General features: G+C 35.3%; 1 protein-coding gene across 1 annotated transcript in view; it reads left to right on the plus strand.

Moving 5' to 3' along the window:
* The window catches only part of gpc5a (glypican 5a), a 237,687-nt gene that overhangs the window by 120,936 nt on the left and 97,857 nt on the right, over nucleotides 1-18,894 (plus strand). The window contains exon 6 of the mRNA XM_052127089.1: nucleotides 1,250-1,370. Coding sequence (XP_051983049.1) covers nucleotides 1,250-1,370 — 121 coding nt within the window. The remainder of the gene's footprint in view (nucleotides 1-1,249; nucleotides 1,371-18,894) is intronic.

The following is an 18,894-nucleotide window of genomic DNA, read 5'->3' on the forward strand; positions in this document are numbered from 1 at the left end:
ATACTGTACTGAAGCATAAAATGATCACAATATGTTATCAGAGATTTAGGAAACATGCTAAGTTGAAATACTGGCTTCTCTGAAAACAATGCTACAGCCAGTATATTCTACTTTGAAATGTCCATTCCGGAATTTCTGTTTGTGTTTTGGTCTGTGTGATCCTTCCCATTTCCCAATAATATTTCGACCCCCCTTGTTGCCAGATCTGAAACAGGTTAGCGGGCAAACACAGCACGCTGCAGCCAAGGAAGCCAGCAATACATCTAGCTAACATTGACAGAGTTATAAAAAATCCACATGCTGGTTTATAATTTTCAAACAATAAAAACATTGTGAAGGTATACATTAGCTGATCAACTTACAGTGTAAGGCTCGTCGCATGCCATCATCAGTTTGCTCGTTCCTGTTGTGTGTCCTCGACCTGGCAACCCGCGTGAGCTTTGAGTCTGGGGAGGAGGGGGCGGGGGAGACAACTCTCTCCAATATTTTGAATTTGGACTGTAGTACCCATTTTAAACTCTTGATGTCAATGTTACATATTGCTCCTTTAAATATTAATATGCATATTCAAATGTTAGTCATCAGAATCTTCGCTGTCAAAGTGAGACCCTTGTATAGTCTACCACACTTATTTAAAATGCTTTGATTTTAATAGTAACAGTGGGCAAGATTATGAGCCCAATTTCTAATTTCTTTTTAAACTTTATTGCCTATAATCAAAGTTCCTCTGATTACCAGTGCATACTGCACACTTTGTATTCATTTAGATGCTATTCCCCATGTTTGTGGACTTTACTTTCTATGTGTCCTTCTCAAGGTTAGACACAGTAGGCAGACCTGATTTTACCATTGGTGTAAAATGTTTTCACCCATAAAGAATTGTAATATTTCATGTCATTTGTCAGGAGTGCTTTCTCTGCACTAGTGGGTCTTATCTCCGTCGAATCTCGCACATCCATTCTCTTCCTCACATAAACCCTAATCTTGCTCTCAGCTTGGAGCACCATTCCTTATAGTATGGGTTGAGTTATTTGTCCTGTCTCAGGACCCTTGTGGTTTTCACGTTTTGCTGGACGCCTTTCTCTTTGCTATGCTGATAAATGTAGCCGGTTCATGCAAGGGCTTCTTCATCAACCAACAACAGCTTGAATTGCCTTTACACAGAATAAAAAATATAAATCAATCCAGAAAACAACACCCACTTACAGCGAACAACATCTTCTGTTTTTGTCTTTTATTTTGTTTATAGCTACACGCTTCGAGTGGTTGGCAACGGGATTAAAGCTCAGGCAGAAAACCCTGAAGTCAGAGTGAAAGAGGCCGATCCTGTGATCAATCAAGTCATTGATAAATTGAAGCACATCAATCAGGTAAGCCAAGCCAGAAAAAAATCAAATACAATGATATAATGTATAAACAACACCTTTGATGTCCTACACATTCAGTTTTCTAGGAGTCAGATCATAGTAGACTTCAAAAGCTCATGAAAATGTGGTGTTGTTTGCATAAACAAAATATGTATTTTTATGGTTGTGGAATTGGGTCTGCATGGTCATGGAAAGCCTGGAAAGCCCATTTAAAACCATTAAGGAATTTTAAAATGGCTATGTCCAGGCCTCAACAGTCATGGGAATTAATAAAATACTAAAAAGTTATGGAAAACTAATAGAAATGTCAATGACTGTCTTTTCATGCATAAATACGCTCATAACTACTTTATAAAAAAATCAGCTTATTAAAAAAACAACAACAAAAAAGCAAGAGAACAACATTTACCTGAGATTTTATATAATGTGTTTACTTTCTGCCTTTAACATCAAAGTATAAATAGTCATGTGCACAACATTTTCCAATTGCTGTTCACTTATGCCATTTATTTTTCAATTAAATATGAATATTCAGTTTTTATTTATGTATTTGTTCAATTCAGAAATGTTGAAGTCCTTTGCATTATATATTACAATACTTTTTTCTAAAGTCCTTCCTAAGGTTATTGTTTTAACACTTAGCTAGGTGTTGATAGCATTTTTTAGCACTTAGCTAAGCATTTCTAGCAGATTTTAGCATGTTGCTAGCATGTTTAAGCACTTAGCTAGGCATTGTTAGCATGTTTTAGCAGGTTTCTAGCATTAGCACTTAGCTAGGCATTGCTAATATTGTTTGCATGTTTGTAGCATGTTTTAGCACTTAGCTAAGCATTGCTAACAGATTTCAGCATGTTGCTAGCCTATTTAAGCACTTAGCTAGGCATTGTTAACATGTTTTAGCATATTGCTAATATGTCTTATCACTTATCTGGGCACTGTAAGCATATTTTAACAGGTTGCTATCATGTTTTAGCACTTAGCTAGGCATTGCTAACATGTTTTGCATGTTTCTAACATGTTATAGCACTTAGCTTGGTGGTGCTAACACGTTTTAGCATGTTGCTAGCATGTTTTATCACTTATCTGGGCATTGTTGACATGTTTTAGCATATTGATAGCATGTTTTAGCACTTAGCTAGGCATTGTTAACATGTTTTAGCATATTGCTAATGTGTCTTATCACTTATCTGGGCACTGTAAGCATATTTTAACAGGTTGCTATCATGTTTTAGCACTTAGCTAGGCATTGCTAACATGTTTTGCATGTTTCTAACATGTTATAGCACTTAGCTCGGTGGTGCTAACACGTTTTAGCATGTTGCTAGCATGTTTTATCACTTATCTGGGTATTGTTGACATGTTTTAGCATATTGCTAGCATGTTTTAGCACTTAGCTAGGCATTGATAATATGTTTGGCATGTTTCTAGCATGTTTTAACACAGCTAAGCATTGGTAACATATTTCAGCATGTTGTTAACATGTTTAAGCTCTTAGCTAGGCATTGCTAGCATGTGTTAGCATATTGCTAGCATGTTTTAGCACTTAGCTTGGTGGTGCTAGCATTTTTTAGCATGTTTCTAGCATGATGCTCACATATTTCCTAAACATGTCTGTTTAATTTCGTTGAATCAAAGTCTTTCTAGCAAGTCAGTCCATTGGCGGCCATATTTGGAATGCTCTTTGCAGCTATTTTTCTATGTAAACAAGTGGCATACAAGTGCAGATCCTATCCTCATACAGTAAATGGGAAAAGAGAGAAATCTCCAAAAAAGGTTGGTCAAGATTACGATAAAAAGAACATATTTCAAATGAGCAGTAAAATCCGACAACACTGGGATAAGTGAGCTTATTTACCCCCGATTACACTAATACATGTAATTTGCACAGCTTTTATAGCTGCGATATCTGTATCTAAAAGGTTATTGACTCTTTGTAAGGCGAGACTTCCTTTTCTACATCCATTGACCGTCGGTGTTCCAATTTCTCCTATTCATTTTAATCAAAGCGACACATCTCTGCTAAATAGTCTCTGGTTATTTAGCTATCCGTTTGGGAATCTAAATCATCCAATTGAATTCCTACAGGACGTTGATTCCACATATTTTTGCTCATTGAAGCCATGTTGAATCTACGTCGTTCTTAAAAACAATCTATTTGGTTTGGTTACCTGACGTTGAAACAATGTTGATTTCTGTTGGGTGAAATATATTACACATTTTTACTTTGTTTTAAAATCCCAAATACTTAAAAAATTAATAAATCAGCCTTTGTATGTACTCTATATTAAACACACAGCAGATTCAGTTGCTCATTGTATTATTTATATAAATATACATTTACAAATACATAATTCTTTGGTGTTCACTTTTTCTATAGTGTATAAACCTCAGTACTCAACAGCCAATTATAGAAAAATACTTTCACACTGTTGCATTCACAAATGGATGTATAATAACAAATTACAGTCTAATTTGACAGAATTGTCAATTTGACAGATTTGAAAAGTTAGTTCATCCATAAAATTAAAATGCTGTCATCATACACACACCCTTAGATGTTTGTATTCTGTGAAACATAAAAGGAGATAAGGCAGAACATTAGGGACTGTCCTTTTCTGCATATATCTAAATACATCTAAATTTGAAGAGAATTTGCAAGTAGACAGCCATCCATATAAAAGCAAAAAAAATGTCCAGTCATCTGTCCAGGTTGACACAGGTTAAGGCCAACATCTGTAAGTTCTCGTTCTTGAACGGCATCTCACAGAAAAACAGAAGACCTGCAATAAAAAAAAAACCCAATGCAATTCAAATATTGCTATATGACCACTTCAGTATCACATCTTATCTGGTCACAGGAGTATTCCCAATACTATAACAACTCTTATGATGGCTTTAAAACCCCATAAAGGTTTTTGTATTGTGGGCGAGGAGCAGTGAGTAAGTTGAGCAAATTTCTTTGAAAATGATTGAAAATTGATTCCCTGCAAATACTGAGGCCATGTGACTTTGTATGAAAACTCTGCCATCAATTCACAATCTTAATTTAAAGTAGTATGCAGCATTGTCTCATGGCAAATGTCCATGTTGTATTCATGGAAAATAGGCTACATGCTGCAAAACTGTCAATAAAAGAAGTATGTTGAATTAAAAAAACGTAAATGCTTAAAAAACGTAATATGTTGGAAAATAGCAATAAATACATTTTTCATAAATTAATTTATGAGGTATTTTTTACGTTCTTGCCCTTTTAAGGGTTAATGATCAGCAGGCTTACAAAATATTTTCCAAGTACTTTTTTCTGAAGTAAATCATGTGCAGATTCAAAAACGTCTCAAAGACATCCGCTGAATGTCTGATTGACATCCAAGAAGAAACGTTTTATAGACGTATTGCAGATGAGCAAATAACCTAAAAAATATGTCCTCCAGATGTAAACACACACATCAATAAGATGTTTGGGTGATGTACGTGTGCTATCAGTGTAGTTAATGTTGTGGTTACTACGGGTTTACTACAAATAGCATGTTTAAACTATGGTTGGTGTATAAAAACCATGGTTAATTTTCGTAAGGGTTAACCATTGGTTTAATACAGTAACTATAGTTAAACTTTGGTATTTGTTGCAAAACCATAAACACAAGATGTATCATGGTTTTACTACAGTTACCATACGTAAACAATGATATTCATTGAAAAACCTTGGTAATAATACGTCAACCAGGAAAACCATAGTAATATGGTATTACTACAACAATGGTTACTGTACTAAAATCAAGGTAAATGTTGTATGATTACTATGGTTGTACTGAAAATACCATAGTTGAACTATAGTCACTGTACTTCAACTACCATGGTAACCATGGTCAATTTGATAATATGGTTTTACTACAAATACTATATTTAAACAATGGTTACTGTAGTAAAAATGAGGTAAATGTTGTATGATTACTATGATTGTACTGAAAATACCATAGTTGAGCTATGTTTACTGTTGTAAAACCATGGTTATGTTTCAAAAGATATGGATAAAGGTATTGTGAGAGAGAGCACAAAATTATTAACCTCCCTGTCCTCTAAGAGGCTCTGCAAATACCCTCCCCCTCTCACACAATTATTCCTGTCACTCTTCATTTTAAATCTAATACAAATATGCCAAATTCCAAATTTATGCCAAAGTAAATAGAAATGTTAGCAATATGTCATCTTATGCTGCCAACGATGTAATCTAATAAGCCTGAAACTGTTCATTTTTGTGATTAATATGTCTTCACTATATCATTAGCACTTATATGCATGTGATACTTTATACTTGAATTTTCTATATGTGATATTTATACTGTACAGAATACACTAGCTAACATTGGGCAGTATAATCTTGACAGACTGACATTAAGACCTAAAAATACTGGTGTTCTTTGACAAAACAAACATCCATTTGTTTATGGGATTATTATTACGTTAGCACTCTTGGTTTCAACCAAGCTAAAAGCTCAACGGCTGATGCAGACTGTAATGTTTTTGTTTGATTAATACTATTGGAGGGAAATTAGATTATGCTTCTTTTCATATTGCGCCATTGTGCAAAAAAACACGGCACAGCGGAACACTTAGCAACCGAAAAATCAATGAATACATATTTAAAAATCCATTGTCAGCCCTTGCATGAGCACGTTTGCGCTATCCCTGTTCCACCCGCTGGCAAAATCAATGATGTTTTACCGTCCCAAAGCAACCGTGTCTGTCTGATGGCGTTGTACTGGCTCCTTTAATAGATCGTATTTCTTCCCTTCCTGTCGAATGTGCTTCTAGATGAAAAAGAACAAATCTTGATGTGAAACCATTAGAAGAAGTCCACAATGCCTGAGTGACTAAGACCCCTATTGAACTCTGTAATCTTCCAAGAAATATATTTCGTACACAGCTTCCTCGCTTTTCATATGATAAATCTTGAGAGCATGCCTCATGATTAAAACACATTTTGTTTATCAGCCAATGTCCAAAGACCCTTTTTGCTTGTGACTTTTAGGTCATTTATTTTTTAGTGGTGTTTACGTGATACTCCAAAGTAGGTCCCAACTTCAAAGAATACCATGGTAATAACTGTACAAAACACTAAATTATGCACAGGGTAGGATATACGACTAAAAAGCCTTGGCAATACCATTGTACTCTTTGACACTTTTCTGTCTGCAGTGTTATTTGAACTCTAGGGCAAACTCCAAAGAGAATTATATATAATCATTCGGAATGCAATGGGATAATGGTGTCAATATTCTAGGCTAACCATTACCCATGATACCTCCCAGCCCAAAAGCCCACACAAGTTTCAATAAAACTTGCCTGTGGCCATTCCCAACCCTGTTGCGTTGGTTTTCCCTGAACATCACTCTAATAAGGTTCTCTACTTATGAACGGCCCACAGATTTATGAAAAGGAGCCAATGGAGTCACTTTAACTCACGAACCCTGGGTTCAAACCACTGTGTTCATTTAACTTGGGCTAGGAAGTTTCTTGTCTTCTTTTATGGTTTGTCCGAAATTGCTTTCTTGTTTCCTATAATGACATTTTTTGAAAAGGTGAAGTGCATAATTTTTTTGACAAAGTACTTTGTCCTGTCCCAACTAAAGCAGATAACAATGCAAATGTGGCATCAGGAGGTCGAAAGTTCTGCAGCTAAAATTGGTCTGTGCTTAACGAAATTCGAAACACTGCCCCCAGTGGCCGAAGCAGGAAGTGGCAACAAAAGCAAGTTGTGTTTTAGTCATAAATGATGTAATACAGTCAACAGGATAATTTGCATATTTTACTAACTCTACCGCTAACCCAAACCCCAACTCTAAACCTAAACGTCATTTTAAGTGGAAATGCAACCTCGAAATCATGCCCACTATTCTTTGTGAACAAAACTGCTTCTGAAAATGCCTGATGGGGGATGGCGCTTGTCAGTAATTTGGCAGAATGGGGTCGATTTCGATGTACTCAAACAATTGGAAACCGCACGTGGATTTCCCGTCTTATTGTGTTTGATAAAGTCAGCATGCAACAGTATTCACAACTCATTTCACTTGACTAATGGCAGACAGTTTCACCTTTAAATACTGTCTTGCATGGCAGTCGTTGTCTTGTGTTAGTTTGGATTTCACAACGAATCCCTATGCAAGTCATGTTCTTTCTGTCTCTATGTAGGCACATTTCTCTTCGGCTGTTTGTGTCTGTTTCTTTGTGTCTCGATTTCATTCCCAGACAGTCTAAAGTTTCTCTTCGTTTCTGGAAGTGGGAAAGCTCTGTGCATGCTTATATGGCTTGTTGATGCCTCAGAGTCTTTGAATACATTGAGATCAGTGTGCATCTGATCTCCATATTTCTATGCATCATAATTTAGACATTTGGCTGCTCAGAGCTTAGCTGATATTCACAGAGGATGAGGTCATCTCTGTGACCCTGTGTTGGCACTGCTGTCTGATACACACCATCTGCGATGTGTCATCATTTTGGCTGAATTCTGCAGAGCTGTCGTTACTGTATGGCACTTATTTGGAGTTGGCGGTAGGACCAACATGTTATACCTTATCACAGTATTTGTTTGCTTCAAATTCAATAAAATAAATCTAACGTCAGTGGAAAAAATGTATTCTTTGATAATAAAAGACTTCAAACAGTAACATTAAAATTCTAACCTTGATGAAAGAAAAGCCAAAGCTGGTTTGCTGGTTTTTAGTTTGTCTTCCAGCAAAAATTCTTTTGAGTTTACTTGTTGACAAATTTCTACCGTCTCCTTCGTATCAGTAATCATATGCTGTGTCTGTGTGTGTACAGTACAAATATGCCTTCTAAAGCTTGTTTGCTGTTATATGTGTTTAGTTTTAGAGATCTGAGTGCATATATCTCATTCATGAGTAGTAATTATTCAGTAGTAATCCATGTTTTTGCCTTTATCTAGTAGTTGCATGGTATTCTGATGCCATGATATTATTGGGGGATACAAGCCTCAAAACAGTATTTTCTCAAATGTTACCACTGTAAATACATGCAAATACAATCCAAAAACTTTTATTTGAAAGAAAGAAATGTCTGTAATACAACTTCTTTTAAATATGTGTTTTTTCCAAACTTTGAATTCTAACAAAGAAGTCTTTTTTGGTAGTTGTGCTTATTGATTATTATTATGATTATTATTTGCGTTCTTTGATATTTGATAAATATGGAGTGCTTTAGTCTATGATTAGTCATGAAAAAAAAACATTTTTGACTGAAAATCGTTTCGATTTTTATAGTCTGAACAAAATAAAAACACAGAAAATCTGATTTTTAAAAGCCTGATCTAAACAACATTTGTAGGTGGTTTGAAATGTAATTAAAAAAATTATTTAAAAATTCAATAAATGTATGCTTTTGTGTGGTCAGACCCCAGATATAATGGTTTATTTTTTATCATTTGTTATGCGCGACGGGTTGTTACATCAGGTTTTCAGATGAAAAGACATATTCTGCGTTCCAAATGGCATTAATTATGTCTTCACAGGGACAAAACAAAGATGGCCGTGCCATAGGCTTGTTACCAACAGAATTGTCTATAGGATTACTTAAAAGTAAGTTCAGCATCATTACTATGACAACTAATGTGGACTTGCTTGTGACTGCAAACAAAAATATCTGGCTACATATAATTTAGAGTTTGAACAGTAAGTTCAACAAATCAGATTTGAGAAATTTGACATTTATTTTCTGAAATAGTTTTGCATTCTCTCACAAAAAGTTTTGAGTTTACTTGCAATTATTTTGGGTTCATTGCATCAGCAGCATCCTTATGCTTTTACTATAAATATGGTTCTATCGGGAAGACTCGCGGACTTGAGTCTTCCTGGCGGTCTGAAGAAGTTGTACTTGGAACCGTCATATCCTGCCAGAGATAGGAGGCAGGGGCGAGGAGCCTACCCCTATGCAGGACGGGACTCAACTGGTGGTGGTGGGGTGGAGGAGGTTTGCCATGTTAGCACACTGAAATAGCAATGTGATAGATTGTGAGCAGACTTATAAAGCAACAGCTTACATGTGATTGGCTGGAAATTACCCAGCTAATGGTGCAATGATGTACAGCTGCTAGTCTTCCCGCTAGAACTACGCTGCGCTTACATTTACTGGATGGATAAAGTTATTGGGAGGGAAAACAAACTATTGCGAGGGAATGCAACACTTTTGGTGAGGGAACACAAAGTATAGCAAAGGATTGCAAAACTTTTTTTGGGGGGAACGCAAAACTTATTGTGAAGGAATGCAAACTTGCGAGGCAATGTAAAGTTATTTGTAAGAGAACGCAAAACAGTTGCGAGTAAAGGCAAAACTATTGTAAGGGAACACAAACTTATTGCGAGAGAATGCAAACTATCACAAGGGAATGTAAAACTTTTAATAAGAGAATGCAAAACAATTGCGAGGGAACGCAAAACTATTGTAAGGGAACCCACAACTCATTGTGAAGGATGCAGAACTTATTTTGAGGGAAGACAAAACCTATTGTGAGGGAACGCACAAAGAATTCTGAAGGAATGCTTACTATTGAAAGGGAATGAAAACTATCACCAGGGAACACAAAACGTATTGTGAGGAAACGCACCTGTGGTTTTATTATCAAACTGCTTCAATATATCAATTAAAACAGCTTCGTAATGCTAACCTGAAAGATTAAACTAGTTGTATTTTGGTTGTTGCCTTTCTTGTCTAACTGTAGGCCTAAAAGAGGCATAACATTTTCACACTCCTTGAAACTAAATGCAAATTTCTAAATGCTTCTAAATGTAATTTCCTGCATAAAAAACTGGATAATTTATTATAGCATGCAAGTATTATGGTTTATTTTTCATAGTGGAAACTGTCCAAAAGATGACTTTAACAAAGTTAGAGCTGTCAGCAAACTCAGGCAAGGGAGCGGGACGATAACAGCTCTCATTTATATGTAAATGAAAATGGTAACCAATCAATTTCTCTCATTTGAATGAAGACTCTTGCTCCTGTGTGAAACCATCGATTTAACTCCAGCCCTAGTCAAATTCACCTCCCAAGAACTCAAGTTTTAGTGCAGTCGCTTTAGAAAGAGATTGTTCTTGGTTAAGTGGCGTCAACACAAGGCCTCAGCAACTGAGGTCTTTTGATCGGTCTTGCATTATATAGACCAAATTTGTTTAGCCAACGAAACATTTAAAAGCCATTTCCACATATTAGTAGTAGAAGTTTCCTAAAATTTGTCTTTTCTGCATTTGTGTACTTGTTTCTGGGCAGTTCAACGTACCAAACGCACCGTACTTGCATCTTCCACAGTCTCATTTTTGTTTGCGTCAATTAAATATAGTGTCTACTTTAAGTAAACATGACTGTGTAGGTTGTTTCTGTGCATTTTGTCCAGTGACAAAAATGCACAGAATATATATATATATATATATATTGTGTTCTTTTTCATTGAATGCATTTCAAATCTTCCACCACTGTTTTATGCATTTTAAATACTGTTGTTTGCCAACAACCTCCCTTTGCCCATAGTTTGAATTATTTACACTTCATTGACTTTGCCAGCCTGTTTGTTGGTGTATTATTGATACCTGCCCATTTCGGGTTCAAAGCATTAATGGTAAAAACATGTCCATTAATGAGTATGTCAGTCTTGAAGTGAATACACCATGCTTCCCCCATGTCTATGAGAATGCACTTGATGCATTGAGCTTGAGGTTTTGTAATCCTGTGAATAAAGTCCGTTCAGTGGATATAATTCATGAAAAGTTAGCTAATAAAATGTATGAATTGTTCATAAAGCATTCTTAGATAAAAGTTTATTTACATTTTTAATTCTGTGTGCCAGTCTCTGTGTAAATCGTTCGTAAAGACATTCTTACAGAACTCGACACTTTCAATTGGAATGTCACAGTATTTCAATGCTACGATGTATTACAATGTAAATCTTTCATAATAACATTTCTATAAAAATGGACATATTCAATTTTAATGTTACAATTTCTATGTAAATCGTTTGGAACAACATTAGTATGAAAATGGTCGCATTCAATTTTAATATTACAATTTCTATGTAAATCCATAAATTCCATAAAAAACATTCTTCCATATAATTTGCATCCAATTCAATGACAATTTTTATGTAAATAGTTTTTAACAACATTCCTATGAAAATTGTCGCATAAAATTTGAATGTTACAATTTTTTACATAAATTGTCTGTAACAACATTCTTATGAAAATTGTTGCATTCAATTTTAATGTATTAATTTCTATGCAAATTGTTTGAAACAACAGTATGAAAATTATCATATTCAGTTTTAATGTAACAATTTCTATGTACATCGTCTCTAATGACATTCCTTTGAAAATTGTTGCATTCAATTTGAATATTAACGTTTGTAACAACAGTATGAAAATTGTCGCATTCAATTTTAATATTACAATTTCTATGTGAATCCATAAATTCCATAAAAAACATTCTTTCATATATTGCATCCAATTCAATGACAATTTTTATGTAAATCGTTTTTAACAACATTCCTATGAATATTGTCGCATTCAATTTTTATGTTACAATTTCTATTTAAATCGTTTGGAACAACATTAGTATGAAAATTGTCGTATTCAATATGTATGTGACAATGTGTGTATAAATTGTCCATAAAAACATTCTTACATAATTGTTTGCATCCTGTTCAGTGTGACATTTTTAATGTAATCATTTCTATGCAAATCGTTTGAAACAACAGTATGAAAATTGTCATTCAGTTTTAATGTTACAATTTCTATGTAAATCGTTTGGAACAACATTAGTATGAAAATTGTCATATTCAATTTGAATGTGAAATTTTTTTACATAAATTGTCTGTAACATCATGCCTATGAAAATTGTCATATTCAGTTTTAATGTAACAATTTCTATGTACATCATCTGTAACAACAGTATAAAAATTGTCGCATTCAATTTGAATATTACAATATCTATGTAAATCCATAAATTCCATAAAAAACATTCTTCCATATATTTTGCATCCAATTCATTGACAATTTTTATGTAAATCATTTTTAACAACATTCCTATGAATATTGTTGTATTCAATTTGTATGTGACAATGTCTGTATAAATTAAACATAGAAATATTCTTATGTAATTGTTTGCGTCCAGTTCAATGTGACAATTTGTGTGTAAAACTTTCTTTAAAAATACCTACACAACACAACATTACACATTGTGACAAATACAAAATAAAGGTTTAAAAAAAATCTATTCTGCTCATGTTTCTTAAATGAGGCCCATTATGTCTTACGTTTGCTTTCATAGGTGTCAGTCATTCAGAAAAACAATTAAGGTGTTAGAGCGTCTCAGACTTGAAGCAAATACGACTTGTTTCCCCATGTCTATGCGATTAAGCATTGAGCTAGTTAATGGAGAATCCCCTTAGAGCTATTCCTAGGGTTAGGGTCAAAGGTCACAAAGGTTCCTAATTCAGCATTGAATTATCTGAAACAGATACTTATGAATCATGTAAATCTATGATTTGCTGCAGGTTTAATAAGGTCAGACCCAATCAAATGGATTGAGAGTTCATTTCAGAGCTTGGACTCTTAATTCTTCTGACAACCTCTTTGTTTTTCTTTGCGGTCTAAATGGAGACGTAAATTCCAATGTCAGGCACCAGAGATCTGACTAAAGACAGTTATTAGATATAAGAATTCAGTAAATGTCACTGACTTTTATGTTTGTTTGATATAACCTTTACAAATGCAATGTCAGTGACTAATGTAGATATTTACTTTTTGGATGATTTGGATGTACATGAAAAATATGTGCAATGTGTGTTTTTGTTTGATGTTTTGTAAATTATAGAAATGAGATTGAAGCCAAAACAAAACCACCTGTAATGGACAGAAAACTCCCACATCTCTGTATCCTTGAAATGAAGAAAAACATTGCCCATCAAATAATTCATTTTTAATGTGATGTGAGGACTGTGTAAACATGTGTCTCTATTGCAAGGAAATGAGTTTGTGTCCTTGGAGAAGAAGTTATAGAAAAAAAAAGTAAAAGTGGAAGTGAGATTTTAAAGCAATTGAAAAAGAGATACAGCTCAAACTTTAGCCAGAGAAGAGAATTAAGCTATAGAAAGTGTGTACCATTGATGTTGCAGGTCACAGCTGGTCAGTAAGGGGGATATTATAATGCCAAGGTATTGTTTAAAGTACCATTTAAATATCATTGGACATGACATCTGATACATCACTGATCCATGGCACCAGTTTTATTTTCTATGGGGAAATCTAGTTATATTTAATTGAATTTGAATGTAATCACATTTGTCTCCCACACGCAATTATGAAAACTCATAAAATGACCTCAGTATCTGAGTTTCTTATTGTTTACATTAGGGGTCATGCAGCTGTGTGAATGTTTATGTGCCATTTAAACTTCTGATGGTGATTTGTACACACGGAGGACACATTGACAGTCAATATGACCTTTTCTCTCAACGTCGACACTAATGATAACTCTATGAGTCTAGAGAGTTCACGGCTGTGTGTTTGTGTCCCGTGAGGGTAAATGAGGGCCAGACAGCTGTCGTCGGACCATCAGACCTACATGACCTTGTGTTCAGGACACACAGAGAGAGAGCGACCATCTGGAGTCCAAAACGCATATAAACAACAGTCCACCCAAGACTCTAGAACTACTTCAACATAATACAGTATTGACGTCTCAGGGATTTAAAGGGATAGTTAACCCCAAAATAAAAAATTATAGCATAATATTCTCACCCTCATGCTGTTCCTTTCCTTCTTCTTTTAGAACACAACATATTTTAGGAAAAATGTTAGCCCAGTCACCATTTATGTTCAGTATAATGCAGAAAGATGCAGTAAAAGTGAATGATGACTAAAGCTAATATTATGTCTAATATTTCCCTTTGTGTTCCACGGAAGTAAGTACAGTCATCGGCCAATGCCGATAATCTCAAAATGGCTAAATATCAGCCGATTTATTGGACGGACCGATATATCGGCCTGTCATTAAACAATCACAGACAAGTAAGTTGAGTGCATGAATGCAGTGGCGAATCAAAGGCTTTCAAATTAGTCAAATCGATCCAATAAAGAAATCCGGTCCTCATTTAATCACTTTCATGTTGTACTGTTATCGGTCAATACCGATAGTCTGATGTCATTTCAAATGGCAATATTGTTGAACATGAATGACTGTTGGTCACATTAGGTGTACTATGAAAGTACAGTCATCAATTGTTATAATCCTAAAATGCCCAAATGTCAGCCTATTGATCGAACTAACCGATATATCGGCTCGTCATTGAATAGTCACAGACATGTCCTTTGAATGCAGTGGTAAATGTTAAGCCTTAAAATGTGTCTACAAAATGATCCGATAAAGAAATATGGTAATCATTTTATACCTTTCATGTTGTACAGTTATTGACCAATAAAGATAATCTGAGGTTGCTTCAAATGGCAAAATCATTGAACATGACTTTTGCTCATATTAGTTGTATATGAAAGGACTGTCATCCAATGCAGAAAATCTCAAAATGGCCAAAAATCAGCTGATTCATTGAACTGACAGATATGTCAGGCTGTCATTATACGATCACAGACAAGTCTCTTATATGCATGAATGCAACAGGGAATCAAAGGCCTTTGCTTCAGGTCAGAATTCATGATCCTCATTTAATAATTTCTTGTTGTACAGTTATCGGTAATACCGATAATCTGATGTCACTTCAAAATTTCAAAATTATAGATCATGAATGACATTTGATCATGTTTGATGTATTATGAAAGTACAGTAATCCACCGCTGATAATCTCAAAGTGGAGAAATATCAGCCGATTGATCGAACTAAGCGATATATCGGCTCGTCATTGAACGGTCTTTCAAGAAAATCTAAAAATGGCAAAAAATCAGCTGATTCATTGAACTGACCAATATGTCGGCTGTCATTATACAATCACAGACAAGTAAGTTGTGTGCATGAATGCAGTGGTGAATCAAAGGCTTTCAAATTAGTCAAATCGATCCAATAAAGAAATCCGGTCCTCATTTAATCACTTTCATGCTGTACAGTTATTGGTCAATACCGATAGTCTTATGTCACTTCAAATGGCAATATTGTTGAACATGAATGACTGTTGGTCACATTAGGTGTACTATGATAGTACAGTCATCCATTGTGATAATCCTAAAATGCACAAATATCAGCCGATTGATCGAACTAACCGATATATCGGGCTGTCATTATACGATCACGGACAAGTCTCTTATATGCATGAATGCAACAGGGAATCAAAGGTCTTTGCTTCAGGTCAGAATTCATGATCCTCATTTAATAATTTATTTTTGTACAGTTATCGGTCAATACCGATAATCTGATGTCACTTCAAATTTCAAAATTATAGATCATGAATGACATTTGATCATGTTTGATGTATTATGAAAGTACAGTAATCCAACGCTGATAATCTCAAAGTGGAGAAATATTAACAGATTTATCAAACTGACCGATATATATCGCCCTGTCCTTAAACAATCACAAACAAGCCGTTGTGTGCATGAATGCAATAGCGAACCAAAGACCTTAAAATATCGGTCTAAAAAATGATCTAGTAAAGATACAACCCTCATGTTGTACAGTTATCAGTCCATACCGATATTTTCATGTTTAATATTGATTTACATACAGTACGTTGAAATATCCTATTAAAGCCACACAAAATAATTTGGTGACATTATTGTTGCTTTAAAAATAGAGGACATGAAAAACCATAAGAGGCTGAAATAAAAGAAAAAATAAAAAACGTTTGGGTTTGAAATTCCCTTTAGAAGTGTTTATCTTTCTCTGCATGTTGTGCTGTAAAAGCTTCAACAACCAACAGCATTTGTGTTTAATTTATCAGTAAATCTCATACTTTTTCAAGCTGTTAATATACAATAATATTTTGTTTCGAAGATTTCCAAATGTACATAGCTTTATCTTTATTTGTATCTAGTCTGATTAATGTAATTCTACCACAAATGACTTGCAATATTAATATTCTGTTTAACGCTGATGGCTAATTTGGTTGACACTGTTTGAAAATGTAATGTATATAATTTTAAACAAAAAGGTTAATGCAGGATCTGTACTTGCATAAAAGTATGTGTGTAATTGTAGTGCTTGCAAGACAACATCGTATTGGTTTTCTGTCACTCATGTCGCTTCAAATCACAAAATCATTGAGCATGAACTGCTGAGAAGCTAAAATGTATTTATTTTTTCGCAAAATTTATCTTACAAATAAATAGCATTGTTCACTCAAAATGGATTTTGAGTCCACATGTGCCGTTATTTTCTCTAGTTGATTTTTTTATTTTTATATTATTTAAATATGCGCTAGATGGACATTTTTGACCGTTGTAGCGCATCTAACAATTTTTGTCCTTCACCAGCATAGATGCTGTATTTTTAGGGTGGTGTGTCAAGTTAAAAGAAGTTGCGTATCTCGAGACACCTGCTAACTGTTTCCTGTCGTTGTGCTGTGAGATTTTTAATGCAAGAATGTATTCGGTCTGATTGACGTCTTTGAATGTTCACTGTTCAAATTCAAATCTGAGATGACGGCATTTGTAATATTGGCATAGTGAATTGCGATAAGTATTTTTTCTTCCAATTATTTGCATTCTGAAATGTGATTGGTCTTTGTGGCATCTATTTAAACGTTTATAACGGCAAAGCAGTTTCAGTGCACCATTTAAGTCATATTTAAAGGCACACTAATGAGATCTGAGAGCAACGACAAATGGCCAGATTTGTTTTGTCATTTTTAAAGCTTGACAGCCCTAGATATTGTTTGAAACAAAAGCATTGTCAGTAGTTTGCTAAACATATCACTGTGTTTCCCAGAAGTCGTACAGGTTGGTTGAACCATTCCTTTGATTCGAGAAAAAAAGTCTCACTTAAAGACTGCCTGGGACAATATCAAGATAATTTTGGATGCAGTCATACTTCTGAAATGAACAAGAATTCCAAGATTTGTGTAAGGTTTTACACAATCCAGCCAGTGTAATCCTGCATCTGTTTGAATATGATAAGAAATGTTGATTCACGCTTCATTTTGCCAGAAGTCCAGGAATCCATTTGTTAAAGAACATTTGTGCGCTCAAAACGACCAGAGAAAAAGCAAATGGCAGTAGCTTCGTCAAATACGGTTTCTGTCTAAATAAATTAGGCAGAGAATAATACAGCAACATTTGATATTCCAGTACAGTATATCCAAATATGCCTGTGCTCCTCTTGTTATTGAAGCTGCTTTAAAGATATCCGCACATCTGGAAATGTCTCAACAATGTATTTGTTTACCAGAACACATTTATGGTGTTTACCTTCTCGGTTACCAATTAGATTTAGTGGGGCCATTTTTCACAAATCATAAATGTTTAACGACACATTTACGGTTGCAGGGAAAGCTTATCGACTGAGACATTAATCCAATTTCTTTTTTCAGTCCACGCTCTGATCCATTAAAGCTTTATTCTGCAAGTTTTGTGGGGGGGATGAATAGCTGAACTTGTATTTTCTGCATATTTTTAACTCTCTATTAGGTAGAACTGCAAAATAGATTATGTTATTGGGTGAATCTCATGGAATCACGTCCAGGTTGTATTTTGCACGTTCCGGTCACCTTGTCAGGTTTAGGTTCTACCTGATGGGACTGTGGCAGCATCGGCCTGCCTTTTTTGTGTTCCCCTTTGTGTGAGCACGGGACTCTCCGGTGATGTCATGGTTCTGTGAACCAGTCAGGTTGGGTTTGGTCTGACGAGGACCTTGACATCATCATCCCCTGTCTGTTTTATGTTTCCAGTTTTGTGTGGGTGTACATGTCTGGCGGTGAGTTATCGCTGTGCACGATTTGCCGCCATGTGCCCTCCGGTGATGTCATGGTCTTGGCACCTTGGCAGGTTGTGTGTGTGTGTGTGTGTGTGTGTGTGTGTGTGTGTGTGCCTGTGGAGGATCATGGCTTCATCGCCCCTTTTGTCAAAGTGTGTTTACATTTTGCCCTTATTTATTTCAGGTGTCGCTGGCATGTTGAATCAGTGTTTCCATGGGAACCCTGATTGTTTTCACCTTCAGCTGCTCTTATTTAAACCCCTGCATGTGTCATGTCTGATGTCGGATAATCGTGACTGTTTCTGCCGTGTTTACCACTTTTGTTTGCATGTGGCTGTTTGTTTAACTGTGCTCTCTTCTATGGTTGGAGCAGGCGCCAGTAGTTTCATAAGTGGAGTTCCATCTGTGCTCGTTGGACGCTACCCTCGCCATTTCAGTGCCCAGTATACCCGTGGAGGATGTATCCTCATCTTCGCCCACGTTTGGGGGAGACCGTTGCCTGAGCTTGTTTGATTTGAGTTTGAAAAGAGTGTTGTAAATAAATTCCAGTCAAACTTTCCCTCTGCTTTTGGGTCCTGTCTTCCCCTTACTCTGACTGTATTTCACCACA

The sequence above is a fragment of the Xyrauchen texanus genome, chromosome 5 (genome assembly GCF_025860055.1).
Source record: "Xyrauchen texanus isolate HMW12.3.18 chromosome 5, RBS_HiC_50CHRs, whole genome shotgun sequence".
Lineage (NCBI taxonomy): Eukaryota > Metazoa > Chordata > Actinopteri > Cypriniformes > Catostomidae > Xyrauchen > Xyrauchen texanus.